Consider the following 19165-nt stretch of genomic DNA (forward strand, 5'->3'; position numbering starts at 1 on the left):
CAGTCGACCCATAACCATGAGGTTGCAGGTTCGATTCCCGCCTTGCACATCCATGAGTCGAAGTGTCCTTGGGCTCTGGTGGTAGGGGGGCGGCTGTGTTTGGCAGCAAAGCGGGCACCAGTGTGTGAATGAGTGTGTGTGTGACTGTAAAAGCGCTTTGTCCTTGTAGGTAGAAAAGTGCTATGCGCCATTTACAAACGCAAACAGGGAATAAATTTAGTGACACATTTTAAGCACTTTTGAAAAATTTAAATTCAGGTTTTAATAAAAGTAATAAGAAACACTTATGTTTAAGTAAGAATCCATTTAGTTAGTTTTTTATTTAGGCATAAGAAAACCTTAAATGAACATGAATTTAATGTTGGTCTTTTTGTGTAAAATTGATCAAATATGTTGTCATATAATGTTCAAAAATTGCAGTTGCTTTGGCATAAACAAAACAACACATTTCAATAAATTAATCACTATAAAGAAAAAAAGATATTTTTGTTTATTATTTTTGTGAGGTTACATGTAATTGCATTGTACTATAAACTTAAAGGAAAAGTACCTGTGTAAACTTACTTAGTGATTGTAAACTATTACAACTTTTAGAAAAGACAGCTAGAACCTCAAGCTTCATGTGCTTCAGTTATTACAATAAGATGCATGTCAGATTGTGGAGAGTGTTCATCAATACAGACTACAGAGTTTCTATTTTATTAGAATCTTTTTTTTTTACATTTTTGTTTGTGTGCCTTAGAATTTTTGTCAAGGAAAGTGTTTAATTCAGCTCATAAAGGATAAAAAAATCACTGGCCTGGAAAACAGTTGCAACCAAGTAATAAAAACTTAAGCCACATGTTTCTAGAATACACACATTAAATGAAAATCTTCAACAGGAAACAGTTATTTTGGCCTCAAGATGAAACATTTTGCACATTTAACATTTTTTTCTTCTATAAAATATTTGTTTTTTGTTAGTTATGCTAGTCCAACTGGTCATTTTTATCAGCTTCATTCGGAGGACACGCTAAAAGAAGACAAACAAATGATGTGAACAGAAAGATTTTACTTGTTTTATAATATTATCTTGATTACATTCTTATAAACTTTTAGAATTTCCTAGCCTTTTTTGTACAGAATGACAGCGATGTTTATCTGATTGCATACCGAGAAAAGGATTACATGCATCCAAACATGAACAGCATTAAAAGGAGAAACTCTATTTAACAAGTAGAAATCTGCGCCGTGAGTTCTGCTCATGCTCACTGTGCTTGGGGGGTGGGGGGGTTGAAGAACAGCTAAAGAACAGCAGGTTCCCCGTTCTGACCCTGCAACGTTGGGTTAAAATGTGTTTTCTTCTGAGCAGATCATTTCCAGCATCAAAATGAAACCGTTTTTTTTTTTTTGTTTTTTTACATGAAGTTCATGATTTTTTTTTTCAGTCAACATGAGGCACCAAAAACACCACAAATAAACAAATACCATGGCTGTTGAAATGGGTACTCAAACCTCTCAGAAGGTAATGGAAAGTGCACTTAGCGGGTCAGAACAGACCCCTCACGACTGATTTCCTCGAGCGTTTGAAACCAGAGACCAAACGACACAAAGCGGCGCCCTGCTCACACTTCAACCCTGCCCCTCCCTCCCTTTAGTTCCAGCTGTGGGCCCTTCCCAACATTTATCCCTGGAATGTACACAAAGCGACCCTCGGGACAGAAGAACGCCAAAGGACAAGAGATGTTCATCACGGAAAAGCCAGAGCAAACAGCCGTTTGTACCGATTTATGGTACAAACTGAAAGGATATCAGACTGGCAGGTAAAAGACACGGGATGGGCCCCGGCCCCACCCGGACTCTGATTGGGGGCAGTGTGGAAAATCCCAGCTGAATGATGAACCGTCTCTTACTCACGAGGAAGCTCTGGACTCATGAGTTTAACACGTTTAAAGATAAAAGTCCTTGATCTTGGATAAAAAACTGACTACATGTCACGTTACAGAGTAAACGTATAAAAAGCACTAATGCCAAATGACGACATAGAAAAAAACATGAGAAAAAGCTTCTTAAAGAATATGTTAGACATGAGAAAAGGTGCAGAAGGTGATATGATATTGGATGGGTTTTGGTATAAACACAAAGAAATGAGGAAGGAAATGCAGACGTTTTTCTCAGCATCCGGACAGTTTGGGATCTGATCTTCACACCTCTGGGATGGAGTGATCCATGGATGAGCGCAGGAGACCTGACGACATCCTGGGAAGCCCAAACATTTGTGTCAGTTTCACAGAAAACACTTTATTCAGATTCACAAACACGTTATGAAATGATCTGTCTATACATCACTGATCTGATGACAAAAGTATGTTTCTAAGATGACTTCCAGGTTGTGTACTTATTGCAGCACAAACTATCACCGGAACCGGTCAGGAATCGCTCTTCTTTAGCAGAAATATTTTGTCTTTTGTCCTAAAGTTTGGGGAATAAATCGGATGTTTTTTGTCACATTTGAGAATGACTTTCACAGAGACCGCTGAGGCTCTCTGCCCAAGTTCTGCTTCTTCTAAGACCTCCCCAGGATGAGTTCTTGTTGTGCTTTTGGTTGGTCAGTAAACCCTGGGAGGGTCCTTCACTTTATGTTTTCCTTCATGAGAAGATAAAGGCTCTGAATGTGGTTCACCGAGTCAAAAAGCTGCAGAAATGTCCAGTTAACCCTTCCAAACTTCAAAATGCAGAGTTTATTCAGCTGCAGCATAAATAGTTTCTCAAAGATTCTTCAGATGGGTTAATGTCAGCCAGCTTCTGAAGAAAAACAGGCTCATCATTGAAAATTACATTTGGCATCAGTTCAGGTAGCTTGGCCAGTTACTTTTCTCCTAAGCATTTTAAATGTTCTCCAGTGATCTTTGTGTTCCCTCACAAATTCACGGTTCACCTTCCGCGGTCCATTTAGTTAGTTGTGTGCAATTTTGCAGGACTTTTACAAGTATTGAATTTAGATTTTTTTGCTGAGTCCTGATTGTCTGTTGACCTTATCAATCAATCAATCTCCTCCATGCTGTGTTACCTGTACAGATGTGTTCAGCTTGCCAGATTTACATAAATCATGTCCAAAGTTGGGCTCTTGGGTCAAATGCGGCCTTTATGACAAGCTCATGCCACAAAATCAATCATCTGCAGCCCCCAGCACTTTGTAAGAACAGTGTGTTTGATTGCTTGATTGTGATTGGCTGAAAACGAAGGCCGCTGCTTCCAGGACCAGTGGTAATTGCCTCGCTTTTTTCTTTTTATTGAAGCACATAACCGTTTTTTATTCTATAACATTTGACTTATTTTTCTACGAAGGTTTGAACTAAAGAAAAAGGGGTGATTTTAATATCCGTTAAAGAAAAGTGTATAAAGTGTGTTGTTCGGAAGCTTTAAAACATCTAGAAAAATTGTAAAATTTTAATTTTACGGGTTTGGTCTATCGCAGGTCATTTCTAAAACGCAACTCCTGCGACAAATGAGAGAACCTTATTTCAGTTTAGTTCTTCTAAACAAAGCATTTTAGCTCAAGAGATGGAAAAAAATAAAGAAATCCAGATGTTGACTTCTCCCAAAAACTCTTAAAAGCGTCCTGTTTTCTAAATCTGAAGCTTTAGGAAGGATAGATTTTGATAAATGCAGCGTTGACTCAACCTTTAGGCCTTTAATAGTTTATAGTTGCCCCAACTCCTGTAGAAAATTACATATCAGTAACATTTATTTTCCTGTTGTATTTTGACAAAAGACGCCTTAAAGCTGAACATCGATATTGTGGGATTTTTAATTCAAGGGCATAAAACTTCATGTTCAAACACTTGCATTAATCTAACAACCACTAAAAACAATTAAATAAAAAAGATAAAAGAAAAACTCACCTCTTAATCATGTGTTCATAGATGAACTTGGGCATTATGGTGATGGTCATGGCGGTGGGGGAGGAGTTCAGGATGTCTTTGATCTGAGAATCCTAAAATGATCAATACATGAAATCGATTTAATCACCATCCTTTTAACAGTAAAAGAGCAAAGTACAGTAATCTCCATAGCATCCTTCCCCCATTTTCAAATCCTTTCACCCATAAAAACTTCCCAGTCCTCCCAGTTTAAGTATCAGTTTAAGAAGGATTTTTCTGACCAAATAAAATGACTAAGTAACATGTTTATTTCTCAATACAAGTCTATGGGATTTTTGCTTCTTGGTGCCAGCGGGTACTTGTTTATAACGCCGGGGGGGGGGGGGGGGCGGCACTCAGTCAATGGTGTGTGGTTAAATGAAAAATGGCGAGTAAATCTACGTAAAGTAAATCAGGTAAAGTGTTTCCTGGAAATGGTCTTGGGTTGGTTAGGCTCTAAAATTTTTGGGGAAAGTGAGGGTAAACCAGTCTATCATGGCGCCAAAAACAGAACTGAACACATATGCGTGCACACATATTCAGTTCAATTCAGTTTTATTTATATACCTTCATATTACAACACACTTGTATCAAAGGGTTTCACTAATAGTACAGAATATAAATTCAGCCTGCGATGCACCGGGGGGGGGGGGGGGGGGGGGGCTACTTGGCAGTTTTTTCTGAAGATTCATAACCCCTGTTGTAAAATAAAATATGTCCAACACAAGAGGCATTCAGCTCTCATCTGTTTGCTGTTTGTTGGACAGGACAAGTTAAAAAAGAAAACAGAAGATCACATTTATTTTTTTGAGTGGGTAGTACTCCCGCCTGGGGGTGTGAATCTTTAGGCACCTCATGATTTTATTCAGATTCATGAGGAAAGGATTGAATATCAAACCATTATCTATGCATTCTGAGTCTATGACATCTTTCACCCATTCTAATATCAGATACTCTTTGCACTTTTGATTATGTCATGTTTTTTACTTTGTGATTTAGATGTGGCTGTAAAAATTGATTTGTGTATTTCATAAAAGAATTGACTTGAATTTGTGGGGACATATTAAAACAGATTCAACTGACGCTGAAACACAAACCTCACAAACCCCACAAACCTCACAGGGATCAGGAGCGATGGTCCTACGCGTTTGGAGCTGCAGTAACTAACACACCACATACTACAGACTTTAGCTGCTTTTACTCACTGAACCATGAACTGTGCTTCCTTAAAACTGCCCTTTTTTACTATTTTCTGGAGTCGTCTTCCTCGTGCAGGCTTTGGAAATAAAGTCAGCCACCACACATCAAAATGACAAATAGGGTTTTTGCTAATATTTTCCGCTATTGAAAACACAAACAGGACTTGTGTCTCACCTTGAGGCCGATGATGTTCTGTCCATTGATTTCACAGATGTAATGCTCGGTCAGCAGGCCGTTCCGGGCAGCAGAACCGTCTTTGACCAGTGAGGTGATCTTTCCAGACTTGTAGATGAAGCCCACATGTCCAGAGCTGTCCTTGTGCATGGTGACAGTTCGCTGAAAAGGCCTGGAGGAAAAAAACAGAGAACTGTGAATCAGCAGGAGAATTTGAGGGATTAAATGAATCTTTAGTGACATTATTAAGATGTCTAATCAAAAATGGCTGAAACTTTTTTGCTGAGAAGTTGTTAAAAAGTGAAGCAGTGTTCAGAGTTGTGTCTGTGCACCAAAATCAAAATTATGAAAGCAGCAACCATGTTTAAACAGTCTTACCCTGCATCATCGAGGTAAATGTCGTTTCATGCACATTAGGATTCAAATATAGCTTAGAGTTGGAGGTTCATAGCAATTACTACATCGTTTGCTTATGTGATTGATATTTGGACATTAAGCGAAGCTTGAAAGTGACTTTGCTTCAGATAAAAAGCCCTCTGCAGCATCTTTACATGCTTAGTTTGTTACTTTTCAAAGGATCGGAGTATCAGAGGTGATGATCAAACCCCATTGCAGGAATCATTGTCTAAATGTCTAAAGAAAAGTTCAAACAAATAAATTTTTCAACTCTAGATGATGCCCGAAACACTTGATAACATTCAAAAAAACATTCAAACTCTTGCCAACAAACAAGCGTGTTACTTGTAAAGTAATAACATCAATTCATTGTTCTGTAAAAAGGTTGTTCTGGCCAAGTTATGTATTTTTTGTGCCCAAATGGACCCAAAAGTCTCTTTTGGCCTTGAGAAGATAAGCAGAATTGAGCTGATGGCGTTTTATTGAAGCTCTCAAGACGACTGTGATGCACTTCCCTTCCTTTTCATGCTGCATTTTTAGTTTTTAAGAAAACTCTTCTGCTGACTGAACGCAGCAATATTAAAAAAGCTACTGTAGTGGGCATGGAAAATAAAAACTGAGGTTGCTAAGCAACACATCATTTGGTACACATTTTCCTCAGCACCTAATTTGAAAAAACATATATATTTGTTATCAACTAAATGTCTTTCAGGAGACTTTTCTGTCATTTTGGAGATTGCTTTCTAAGGAGATGGCAGAACATGTTTCCATAACTCTGACCAAAGGAGCCAAACACAATCCTTGCTGGCTGCTGTCAATCATCCCTCTAAACAATCCTTCAGCTGAGCAGTCAGCAAATTCTCAGCCAATCTCAGGACGAAGATGTCGAAGGTCTTTCCCGTTTATAACCTTCAGCACATTTACCACACACCTGTCCCTGACCACCATCTCAATGCGGGTCTCGGCCGCGGCCTTCAGAGCCTTGTGGGCTTTGTCCACGCTCCACCCGGCGCAGTTCTGCCCATTGATCTGCAGGACCTGATCGCCGAAGCGCAGCCCGGCCAGGGCGGCGGGGGAGTTGGCCTGCACCAGCTGGATGAACACCCCCTGAGGGAGAGGCAGGAGAAACGTTCAGGCTTTCTCAAGGAAATGAATCCGAGTAATCAGACATAAAAGTCATGAGATAAGTAAAGAAAATGACTAATCGGACTCTTCTTTTAGCAAAACTGTGAATACAGAGTTCCCTTGTTTATCGAGGACGTTGCATCTAAAAATAACCTGAAATGAGGGAAATCTGTGAAGCAGGACTACAGATGTTTTAAGGCTGTAAACCCCTGACTACACATTTTATACGCTTTTCTCAGACAGACATGAACATTTTAACACTTTTCTCTATTGTATAAACCCTGATAGTTCAAACTTTCATGGTAAAAAAGTCCAGAAATAAAGATGGGAAACAAAGATCGATTTAGATTTAGCAAACGGCACACAATCCGTAAAGAACACACGGCACAGAGGAGATTGATTAGGACGGTCAACAGCCAATCGGGATGCAGAACACAGTGTTCAGAATTGTTTTTTTTAAAAGCATGCAATATTGCACCGACATGTCAAATCAAATCAAACTTTATAAAGCACATTCCATATAAAAGCATAACTCAAAGTGCTTATATATTGTCTGCAAAACTTTGAAACCATAAAAAGTGAACTGAGATATAACGAAGGAACACTGTACATTTGAGATGAAAGCTTTTTAGTGTGATAAAAAAGCTTTTAAATCGGAGCTACAGCCATAACCATAAACACATTCAAATTTGACCTTTATTTGTAAAATTGTGTTTAATATGCTTTAAGACTGTTTTAAAACCAGAGAATGTTTGTTAAATCAGTGAGGAAAAAAGAAAAAAGGAAGAAGAAAAAAAAGAAAAGCTGCTCTAAAGAAAAAGAAAAAACTATTTTTTAGGTCATACTAAACTGGAGCTTGTTTTGCTTCAGCTGTAAGACGATCATCCTCCTTCACTGAACCGCATTCCCTGGTTCAAGGTGGAAGACGACACTCCCTCCATGTGACAAAGATGCTCTTTTGTTTACTTGAATCAAAACGAAAATGTTTTCACTCTTTCCGTTGATCCATAGATTGCCATCGAAGCCTCAACTTTACCTCTGCTTTACAACCAAATGCATTTGTTGCATCAAACATCAGTTTTTATAGCAGCTCAAATTGAGAAGATCTCAGAAGTTCCTTTTGGACCTTTTTAAATGTTCCTTCACGTCTTTTATGAGATGATGACAGTAGTCACCAAACTGAATGAAATCATTGCAAGTCCTGACTTTGAACTGACCCCATTTCCCTTTAGGAAGACAAACAGTGTTTCAGTAAATCAAAGGGAGGATCTCTATGGGGCAGAAAAATGTACAAAAGAGTAGAAAAAACAAGAATGCACAGAAGCAGAACAATACACCAGTCCAGTATTTTAACCCTTCGGTTAATTTTCACTTCAGGGAGGAAAGAGGATACATTCACCTCTGTTAAGAGGACAGAGGCATTTCTAGGCCAAACTAAAGAAAGGATTTCTCGTGGGTAATCCTTCAGCGTCTCCTGGTTTCCTCATCGTTTAAGCACCATTACCAAAATTAAGAACATCTCATAAAGATCTTCTCAGCTTTTTTTTAAGCAAAAGAAGGAAGGATGAGAGGACTTTTAGGCATTTTACATCCTACTGTAAACTCTAAATGAGATTTATTAAAGCTCAGTGATTCATAGAGAAGAGGAATCGCTGATGGGCAGAGCTTTAAAACATAAAAATGACCACCAAAATCTTCTGGGAACTTATAGGTAATGAAAGGTGAGCAAGTCAGAAGCGATTATCTACCGGAAATCATCTTTATCAGAGAATAATGGCGTGCCGTCAGGAGGGCAGAGTGAAGCAGGAATGGATCTACGTCAGAGAGGTGGAGGAGCTCCAGTTGGAAGCGAGAGCAGAGGAGCTGCAGTTATCTTTACTTGCTATCAGAGCAGAAGTGCGAGCCACGTCACACGAGCGGACTCACGTTGTCGATGGCCCGGAGCCGCAGCCCCACCTTCCTGTCCTGGTCCTTACAGAGGATCACCTCTCGGATCCCCGGGCGGATCTCAGCCCGCAGGATGCCGATGTCTGACCCGGTCACGGGCCGCACCATACCCCCGACCCCTGAGCTGGCGGGCACCGCCACTTGCTGGGAGGGGGGATAGAAGGAAGAAAAGGCTTTTTAGAAGGGGGCAGAAAAACTCAACAATCAATGAGATGTTTTTCTCTCCCTTCATCCATGAATGAAACACAAAATGCGTCAAGCTAATTGGAGACATGATAATTTCAGCACAGTGAGATCAGTAAATAAATGAATTAAAAAGTAATGACTGACATGAACATTTCTGCTGAATAAGTGACCGTTTTAGTTCCGCTTTAGAAATGTGGCCAGAATGACTCGGCACATTGACACGTAACCAAAGAGACAGACTTTGTGGTTGTACAGCTTGAAAGGCAGCAGTGATAATCTGTTTGATACTACAAGTTTAAAAATCCTAAAAAATAAATAAAAAAAAGGGGGATTTATGTTTCATCAAGAAAAATGCACTGATGTTGAAAATATTGATATTTTTATGTCAGCTACCAATTGAGCACATATGACATGCATATTTGTGCATCTTTGAAAAAAAAAATCATCTTTGAATTTAAGATGAAAAACAACAACAGAGCAGATCATCATACAATATATACAGAATATATAAAAATATACAGTTTCGGAACAGGCACTCCATATTCTAATTTTTCCATGTATTAAAAAAAAAGAAAAACATGAAAAATTAGAAAAAAGGTCACCCCATTTGTTCTTTCATTGAATGCAATACACTTCCAGACAAATATGCTTTCAAAGTGTAAAAAAACTACAAACTGCATTCCATACATTGTCCCCGACGGGCAGCAGAGCCAAGTTCTTCTGGACTTCGTCACTGTTGAGGGCCAGACCCATGTAGTCTCCCAGCTCCCCCAGATTTGGGTACAAACCTGAGAGGATAAAGAACAGAAGGAAACGGAAAGAATGTTGGTGAAAAAATACGAAGGATGGACTTTAAAGACAGGAAAAGACTGGAGATGAGAAAAATTTAAAACAATCCTAGATACTACTGATGAATAAATGTTGGGATTTTAATGAGGGCTATATCGGCCATGTTCACTCTGACAATGGAAAAACTCCACCCAGAAAAGGACATTAATTTAGTTCTACCACACGGGCGTGTTTATTGTAAAATCGTATTTTTGGTGATTGTAACAGGTTGTTGTAGCTTTTTTTTTTTTTAATTATGGAGGACATATAAGAAGAATATTTAAACTGTTTTTCTGAGTATTTCTTTATTCTAGTAGTTGTGATAAACAGAAGCAGATGGAAAATATTTTGTGAGAAAAAAGTTTGTTATTACGTAGAAACTACAATTGGTGGGCCACAAACTCCCTGCTCCGCTCTATTCAGATGCATCCACTTGTTTTTCTCGTCTGAGCTGGAATCTGGATCAAAACTCTACGGATGGATAGCTCCAATATTGCTCGCCATTTTTGCTACACTGGTAATGTGAGGTTGGGGTTGTGAAGGACTGTAAGCTAGCATAGAGAGCACGTAAACATGGGGATGATGGGAAATCAGTGCAGGCTTACTTCTGCGCCAAGAAGACAAATTTCTGATAAACTCTTGCTGCTCTGCAGAAACTATGTTCTAGAAAACAACACAGGTTTTTTGATTTTTACTAAAAACAACATAATCATAACTAAAAGGCCACGGGGAACGCTTTTAAAATGGATCAACATATGATTGGAGCGGGACTTTAACCAATGACAGAATATACTGTAGTCCAGTGTTTTTCAACCTTTTTTGAGCCACGGCACACTTTAACCTTGACGAAAATCCCGCGGCACACCAGCATCCAAAAATTTAAAAAAAAAGGAGAAAATCATACTAGTCTGTATTGATCTACAGTCCCTCCGTAATCTCACATGGATTTTTGTGATGATTGTGGCAAAAAAAGCTGGACGCTGCAGCTGTTTTTTCTAAAAGATGTAATAAAAGTTAAGTTAAAAGATTTAAAAACAGTTTGATGTGTGTTCATTGTGTTTTCAAGACGTTTAACAACAAAAAATCATTGTGCGCTGAGACGCTGTCACTTTAACCCAATGCATCATGGGAGATCTAGTGCAAACAGCTGCCGAATGCAGACAGACTAGCGTCTCTGAGCTTCATTGTTTTGTTCACTTGTTCCACGGTCTGATACCGGATCCTGCGGAAAGATACACCGCTAAAGACGAGCTTTAGCTGATATTTTTGTTAGAACTGAGCGATTTTATGAGCTGAATCAGAACAAGGAAGTGAAGACTTTAGGCCTCCAAGAATGATTGGTGGAGACAGTTAAAGGGGTGGGAATTTTCCGAAAACGTCTGAAACTACGGCTAGATTCTTATCAAAATGTCTTTAATAGAATCAAATAAACACAAAGAAAAAAGTGTTTTACAATCTTTCATATTCCTAACTACTCATTGTTTTATCAGGACCTGTTTGGATGAACAAAGAGCTGATATCCTGGAGACGGAAAATGTTTTTAGATCAGTTATTGAGGGCAATTTCCCACGGCACACTGGTTGAAAAACACTGCTGTAGATAAACAAACAAGAGGTTTCCAAACATTTGTCCCTTAAGCTTTAGATTTAAACCAAATCTCCAATCCCGTCCATATTTATGTTAACATCCTCTTTTCCCTTTCAGGTCACGTTTAAAACCTAGTCCCTTCCTTATGCCAACCCCCCCAACACCATATCCCCACTGCATTACTGCCTGAGCCAGTCACCATGGTGAGGAAACACAAAGAACCAAAAGCACTCAGGACTTTGCATCCAAATAGGGAAGAGAAAGTAAATGAAAGGAACAATAAGAGGGAAGATAATCAAAATGTTGTCCTTTGCAAAGCCTGGAGGTTGTCTGTTCGTATTTTCCATTTTATAGAATCATTAAGAGGCTTCCTGCAGACATCACTCCACATGTAAGACAACTCTACTCTGGAAGTGAAGCCTCTTGTTTTTCTAAACAACTTTAGCTCCGATCTTCAACACCAATCAGCTCCTTTAACAGACTTCATCCTCTGCAAAACTTTGTCCATACATTACCAGTTTACACTGCAGCTCAACAGAAGGGAAAGGGTCAATCTGGAAAGTGGTTCTGGAGTTCGAACCGGTCCCACTCACCGGATGCTGGCATGGCAACAGCAGCAAGCTCAGGCTGGGAGCTTCCCTCAGTGATGGCAGGCATGGGGGCAGCAGTCTGAGCGAACTGGACCTGAGCCTGAAAACAGCAAACACTTCAGTCAGCTCTGTTTAAATGCAATTTCAGATAAACATATATGGTCAGGACTTTCTGCGTTACTGAACCGTTTGCGCTTAGAGACATATATTCCATCGCCGACTGAAAAAATGTTGGTTAATCTGACCACATCCGAGGCCCATCAACCAGGTTACCACAGTGTGAAAACAGAATTTAGACCTCATGAAAAACCACGACAGTGGTCACTTTCCTTATTGTGTTTGGGATCATTGTTGAAAATCAATGCATTATAAGAGTTTTAGAGTTGATTCAAAATTTTGTCTGCATCACATAAACTATAAAAACTTCCTATAACCCAAAGTTAAAGTCACGTCACTGACACAAAGTTCCTCTTACCTTGATGACCTTGTCGACCTTGAGGTCCTCGAGGGATGGATACAGAGACATGCTGAGGAGAAAACACAAACATCTGGGAGTGAAGGTCAGGATCATGAAAAGCCTTTTTGTTTGATTTTTTTAACTTAGGTTGAAACATTTTTCATTTCGTGTATTAATGTTCAGTTCTATTTCCTGCATTTAGTTTTTATTAAATTTAACCTTTTTTGTTTTTTACATGCATGGTCTAATTTTTATGACTATGAGGGATTCAGTGGGTTCAGAAAAAGGAATATATAGTTAAAATTTGGATTACCATTTTTCTATTTTCATTGAATATTTAAAAGGAAATGTAATCTATATTCTTAGTTTTTTTGTTTTCTAGCAATATTTATACTTTCATCTCTATTTCTTTTTTTAAACGCTTCCTCATTCTGTTGTGATTTGATTGATTGATTGATTGATTGATTGATTGATTGGACAAATAGATGGATGTGTTTTAATTCTATAGATTTTTATTCTTTTTATATTGTGTGTGTTTTATATTTTATTGTACTTGGGTTATTTCCAAGGGTTTATTGTCATATGCACAGTGTGAAGCACTTTATGTTTACATGAAAAGTGTAACGTAAACATAAAAACAGTAGAATTACTTCCAGCTGACCTCAAATTCACGCCTGTGTTCACAATTCCTTTGGGTCACTGAACTGATGCTCTGGTACCAAAGTGCTTTGACCACAGCGGCAGAATCCATCACATAAACATCTTCAGTGGAGGAAAACTAACGATATTTTCAAGGTTTTGCATCACATCCGAGAAGGCCTCATATGCAGAGTCATGCTAAAATGGATTTATACAACGGCTTTGTTGTTTGTTAACTTTCTGTATGGTTTATTTTTACATGTATTCATTTAACAAAAGACTTTATTTCAAAGCAACTTGCATGTGAGATGCAAAACAAGCAAACACTGGGTCAATCGCACACTACTAGACACACTTCTAGTTCAGCTCAGAGAAAAATGTCCCGTTCTGTTTTTTTAGGCACAGGAAGCTGCGGAAGAGGTCACTCCAGACCATTTTTTTTTAAAAATAGGGAGTGAAGCAGCTGTGGGTGTAGAGTTGGAAAACTCACTGCACCTTTGTGGGTCGCAGAGCTGAAGAGTTTGAAACAGTTTCCTCGAAGCAGAGATATTTATTTGGATTTATAAATACCACATGAAGACATATATGTCCTAAACAAAGGAGTCTTTTTGGAGCTTAGCACCACAAACTTTAAGATCCGGACTGATCAGCTGCCATCAGAAGGAAGCTTTAAAAACGATCACATCCACGTCTACAGCTCATGTTTTCATCGTCCACACTCCATGAATAAATGGGTTTAATCTGCACTTATTCTCATAACATGGGAATGTGTTAAGGTCAAATGACAACAGGACGCAAACAGGCTTTGAGATTACGAAAACACAGAAATACCAAATTTGAAACAGTTTTTTTTTTAAACATTTCCACCCCCCAAAATGTGGAATCAGGAAATGAGTCAGCTGACTGAGGTTTCAAAACAACGCAGCAGCTCAGAAACCATCTGTAGTATGATGGCAGGCAGCTAATGAGCAAAGTATGTCTGAGAGTGGAATTTGACTATGCATGTTTAATTGATACCATTACTTTTATACACTAAACAACTCACATTCCACAAAGAGCCTTTGTGTTGAAAAGACTCGGACGCAAATCCTAAGCCTGCAAAGAAACAGCTGATCTCACCCTTGCCAGTTCTTCTTTTCACTTTTTTTTATGTTTGATAGAAAAAACTAAACTTACAAAGTAGGAATTACCTAAAATCATTTAGATTCCATTAGATCAAATTTCCTACATCACAATTAAGCCTTTTCTCAAATGGCGTTTTATCGTCCAGCTCCTGATTCACAGTCATTTGAATAAAGAAATACTCAGAAATTAATTTATTTTATATATGTCCTCCATCATGAGAAAACGCCACAATAACATGTTAAAAACACTGAAAACACAATTGTCGTCAGAGTGGGTCTTCAGGCAGGTTAGATTATTAACCCTTAAACCAGACAGGAACTGTTTCATTATCTAAGCGAACTACTGGCTCATCATGAAATGCTGTTATGAAAGACTTAATTACGTTTTTCTTATTAAAAAAAAGACAGAAGATGCAAAAATACTAAGTAAAAGGCAAGAAAAATTTAGCTTAGACAGAACACGTTGTACCCAAAGTATTCATCATGTATACAGTCTATTTACTGATATAGTCATCTCACATGGCATGTGTTTACGATCCAAGTGCCCGACTCTTAGTTCTCTTCTTCTGCATAGCTTCCCGTTTCAGACAGGAGCTCAATGGTAGGAAATGATAGGGACGTTTGTGTCTCCAAACAGGTGCTGTTAAAGTAAAGGCGGATGTGTTTTACACAATGTGAGATCACGAGAAATGCCAGGTGAAGTTTGCATTCTCTTTTTATTACCATTTGCGTCAGCAGATCTTATTAGATAGAAACGTGCAGCTGTTAGATCAAGTTAATGCTGCTTTTTAGGAACCTTTTTATTTTATGTGAAAACGTTTCAAATCCTCCAAAATCCGCAAAGGAATCTCAACTGATCAGAATCTATCCACCAGTTCACACACAGAATGACACTGAAACAGCGCGGTCTAATCAGGAAAAATCATGTGACACATAGACAGGAAAAGACGCTGGAGCAGGACTTTTAACATGTCGGTTAAGACCAAAGAGGCCACCGTGCAGCACTAAGTCAATCATTATATCGATGTGCATTAGGAGGCTGATGTAAAGTATGGTTCTGAGATCAGAGTAGCTCTTCTGTGAGGCAGACTGTCAGCTTTGAAGAGCTGCTGCTTCAAGTGTGAAGATTAGAAACATCAGAGCTACAAAAACAGGTCCTACAATCCAGTTTATGTAGAGAGCATAAATCAAGCAACAGTTGGTTTTTTAACATCACTGAGGGCTCACTCCATTCTGCTCATCTCAGTCCTCCAGGACAAGTGCATCATTGTGTGTGTGTGGACACAGAGAGGCCTTTTTGTTAACCTTCCACTGTTTACTCTTCAGCTATGTGTTTGCTTGCTTTGTATGCCTCTCTCATACAGACTCTCTGGCTGAACATGAATACGCCTGGAAACAAAACAGCAGCATTTGAGCAACCCTTCAGATGACATAACAGGATCATTGAGACGTCTGCCACTGCGACGGAAAACAAGGCGCAGATCATTTTACTGAAATATACAAGAAGGAACCCTTTCTGAAGGAGGTTAAAAAAGTTTTTTTTATGGATTGTTAAGGTAAAGATTTCTGATGACGGAAAATATATATGAAGGTCACATTAACAAGTGAAGGTTAACATGACAAAAGAATTTTCTTTTGTTTCAGACTGTTAAATATGTGTGTACTGGTTTCCTGTTAGTTTTTTTAAAACAAATGTTTCATCTAACTTGCTTGCAAAAAAAAGTCAAGAAACTCAAAGTAGTGTTATATTAGGAGGAATGCCAAAGAAAGCTTGTGCAAAGGCTCAGACACACCAGGCCTGGCATGTGTTTGCTCCCATTCAACATATTTTGGTGTGAGCAGCCCATTCAGCAGAACTCGATCTAAAGCTTCTGCTTTATTCTGAAAATCTAGCAGATTATTCATTTACTGTTTTTTTTTTTTTTTTTATAAACTTTACTTCTACTTGAGTCTATAAATATAATGTCAAACTAACAAATTCCTTTAAAAACATGAACGGAAAACAAACAAATGAAAACATGTTAAAGCAGCCCTTAACTTCTAAGAATTATATTTGGTTTGGTTTAAGATGGACTCACCACACACTTAAAATAACCAAAAATGACAGGCTTAAATAATTAAAAAGGTTTAATTTATAAGTGATAGTTCATCCCTGTTCTTACCAGTGTTGTGCCTCAGTTCTTATAACAATTAGCTTATTTTTTTTCTTATTAACCATTAGCCAAACTTTTTGAGTGATCCACTTTGATTGGAAACTTGAGATATACATTTTTTTTATAGTTAGCCACTCTGATATAATTATTTTTCCTATTTTAAATGATATAAGCTTTAAATTTAAACTCTTATCCTATCAAAATAATACATTTTCACTGATCACCATTTATTTTGATAAAGGTACAGCCGGAAGAAACGAGAAACATGACTTATTAAGACTGGAAAGGGGGAAAAAATGCTGACGTCTTCGGGAATCAAGGAAAGAAAAAGGGGAAACTAAAGCAAAAGCATTCAAATTAATTGGCCCGCGTGCTCAAAACTGAGAACAGTTGTGTTGATCAGACACTAATCTCCACAAAGGCCGCTTTGGGTGGGTTTTTAAATAAGTTAACAACCCACAACACTATAAATAAATCAGCAGAATAATCAAATTCTTTATACTCTTGTGATGATGATATTTTAAAACAGACTCTCGTTTCGAGGCGAAGCTAACTTGAGACGCGCGAGATGTTCCTGAACGTTACCCGAAACTGTACACACATATAAGAAGCAGCATTGTTGATATAGAAAACATATATTTTTCACGTTCATAAATACAATAGCATGAGACTGAAGCGAGCGCGTGGATTAAAATAGAATAAAATTTGAAGAAGAAGGAGCTCAAAGAAGCGTCTTTGTTCCGGCATAAACAGCTAGAGGGAGGTTAGCTAACGGCGTTAGCATGTAGGTAAAAACAGAAATTCACCTCAGTTACAGCTACGTACGACAGATGGCCTCGCGGCGATACTTAAAAAAATTAAACATAGCTCACCTGTAGATGTGAATTTGTTTCAAAGTCCAAAAAAAGATGAGCACTCCGTTATTTTCTGCCTCTTCGGTCTTCTCGTCGCAGACACCTTAAGGGGACTTCTAGAAAGTGACGTCACTGTTGGCTTCCTGCTCCTGTGCACCATGTCAATCACAGCTGACGTTATAAGACACGCCCAGTTTCAGTCACATGACCCCTGACTCAGGCTGGTTTTATGAAGGTCTTGTGACTGAACTTCTGTGTGATATAAGGTCATAATAAGTGATACTTATATAAATTAATGTTAGAAGAGAATTGTGTTAATTTAGCTGATAAATTAAATTCCCAAATGATCTTTGACGTGTGTGTAACTGTTCAGTGTTAGGCTTTTCAAGAATGTCTCTGGAAAAAGTTTGTAGATGTTCCAAAATCCTCCATAACCTAGGGCATTAGAAGCATTTTTTATTCTCTTTCCATTTTCTTACATTTTTATACTGTTATAAACCAACATTAGTAATATTTTTTACATCAAATTTCTCCTGGTTTTATCTCAGATGTTGATGTTTGTTTATTACAGTTGTATGACATAGTCTGATTTTGCTGGAGGTTATTTATGAGTCATTCCTTCCGACTGTCACCTCATGCAGGCTTAGTAAAAAAAAAAAAAAAAACACCTTTTATGAGTTGATAGGAGCTCAGATTTGCACACGGTCTCATGGATAAATATTCTTTTTTTTTTTTTTAGGCGGATAAATCCATTTGTCAACCAGTTGATAATTGTTCTTTCTTATTAATGAAACTACACAGTTAAAGTTGGTATGCTCCAGTCAGCTACACTTTAAGCTCCTTAACTCTCCCCTCTGCACCCTTTGGGTGACTGTAGAGATTATTTATGTCTGAAACGTAGGAATAAAATGTCTTTATTGCATTTATGTATAATCAGTAAACATAACTGTTTAAAAAAAATATGTTTACTCTGTTTTTGTGAGCAACATTAACATCATTTTGATGTTCCAAAGGTTGTGGTCGTATTAATGTCTTCAAAGACCTGTGCTCTGCTTTTTCACATATACAGTGGGGCAAAAAAGTATTTGTTACTTATCAATCCTGCAAGTTGTCCCCCTTAAAACGATGAGAGGTCTGTAATGTTCATCATAGGTAAACTTACAACAATATTGCCTCTGGTGTCCTGAGACAGCTCTTAGGTATTGGTCGCGGAGACGTGTCTTTTACACAGGTAACCAATTTAAACTCGTGCCATCAATACAGACCACTGAAGGATGGAGGAGCTTCTTACCTTATATAACCATTCATATTATGTTAGATACCTGCATTTCTGAGAACCCTACCGCATTATCAAACTTTATTTAAAACCCATTGTATAGAACCTGGTCCATGTTTTTTGTTGTGGATCATCATTTCACCTTTTTCTGTTCATTTCCAATTGGCTGCTTCCATGAAATCTCAAAAACACTTGACAGGGATAATGTTGCTAATTGAAAAAGAAAAAAAAAACATGACTCATTGTTATTCATTGAAAAATTACTACTTCTTGTATTGAAAGAATGCAACATTTGTTGACAAATTCTTCTCAATACAGTTACACCATGTTAGAAATGTGTGAATTTAAATTCAAACAGTGGGTAAAGTTGCTTTTTTCCCCAAACATGTATTTTTGCATCTTAAACTAACATCGTTGTAGGCAAAAACATATTGATACCATCTAAAAAAAACATGTTGCAATTTTGCTTTTCTAGATTTCATCAGAAGGTTTAAAAACGTCTTAATTCCAAATAATTTGAATTTAAACTAAATTCTTAGATGCAGTGGGCTTCACAGGGTTAAAGTAGTCGTAACAGGTCTGTGAAGAACAGAAACCTTGCTTGTTTATTGGAGCTAAACACCAATTTTAAGCTCCAAACCTCTCCCATCTTTTTAAGTGGGAGAACTCGGAGAATCTGCTACTGCTTTGCCGCACTGCACTCGTCTGTGCAATCCTGCTGCTGCGT

General features: G+C 38.1%; 1 protein-coding gene across 1 annotated transcript; it reads right to left on the reverse strand.

Annotated features, from left to right (window-relative positions):
• Positions 1 to 1031: 1031 nt before the first annotated feature.
• Positions 1032 to 17348, reverse strand: LOC101156166 (syntenin-1). Its single transcript, XM_004070310.4, has 9 exons — positions 17181 to 17348; positions 12411 to 12462; positions 11939 to 12035; positions 9618 to 9718; positions 8724 to 8888; positions 6604 to 6779; positions 5277 to 5448; positions 3885 to 3976; positions 1032 to 2238 (listed from the first exon to the last, which is right to left on the reverse strand). Exons 2-9 carry the CDS (start codon positions 12459 to 12461, stop codon positions 2184 to 2186), a joined length of 909 nt encoding a protein of 302 aa, XP_004070358.1. The 5' UTR covers position 12462; positions 17181 to 17348; the 3' UTR covers positions 1032 to 2183.
• Positions 17349 to 19165: the final 1817 nt, after the last annotated feature.

The sequence above is a fragment of the Oryzias latipes genome, chromosome 7 (assembly GCF_002234675.1).
Source record: "Oryzias latipes chromosome 7, ASM223467v1".
Classification (NCBI taxonomy): Eukaryota; Metazoa; Chordata; class Actinopteri; order Beloniformes; family Adrianichthyidae; genus Oryzias; species Oryzias latipes.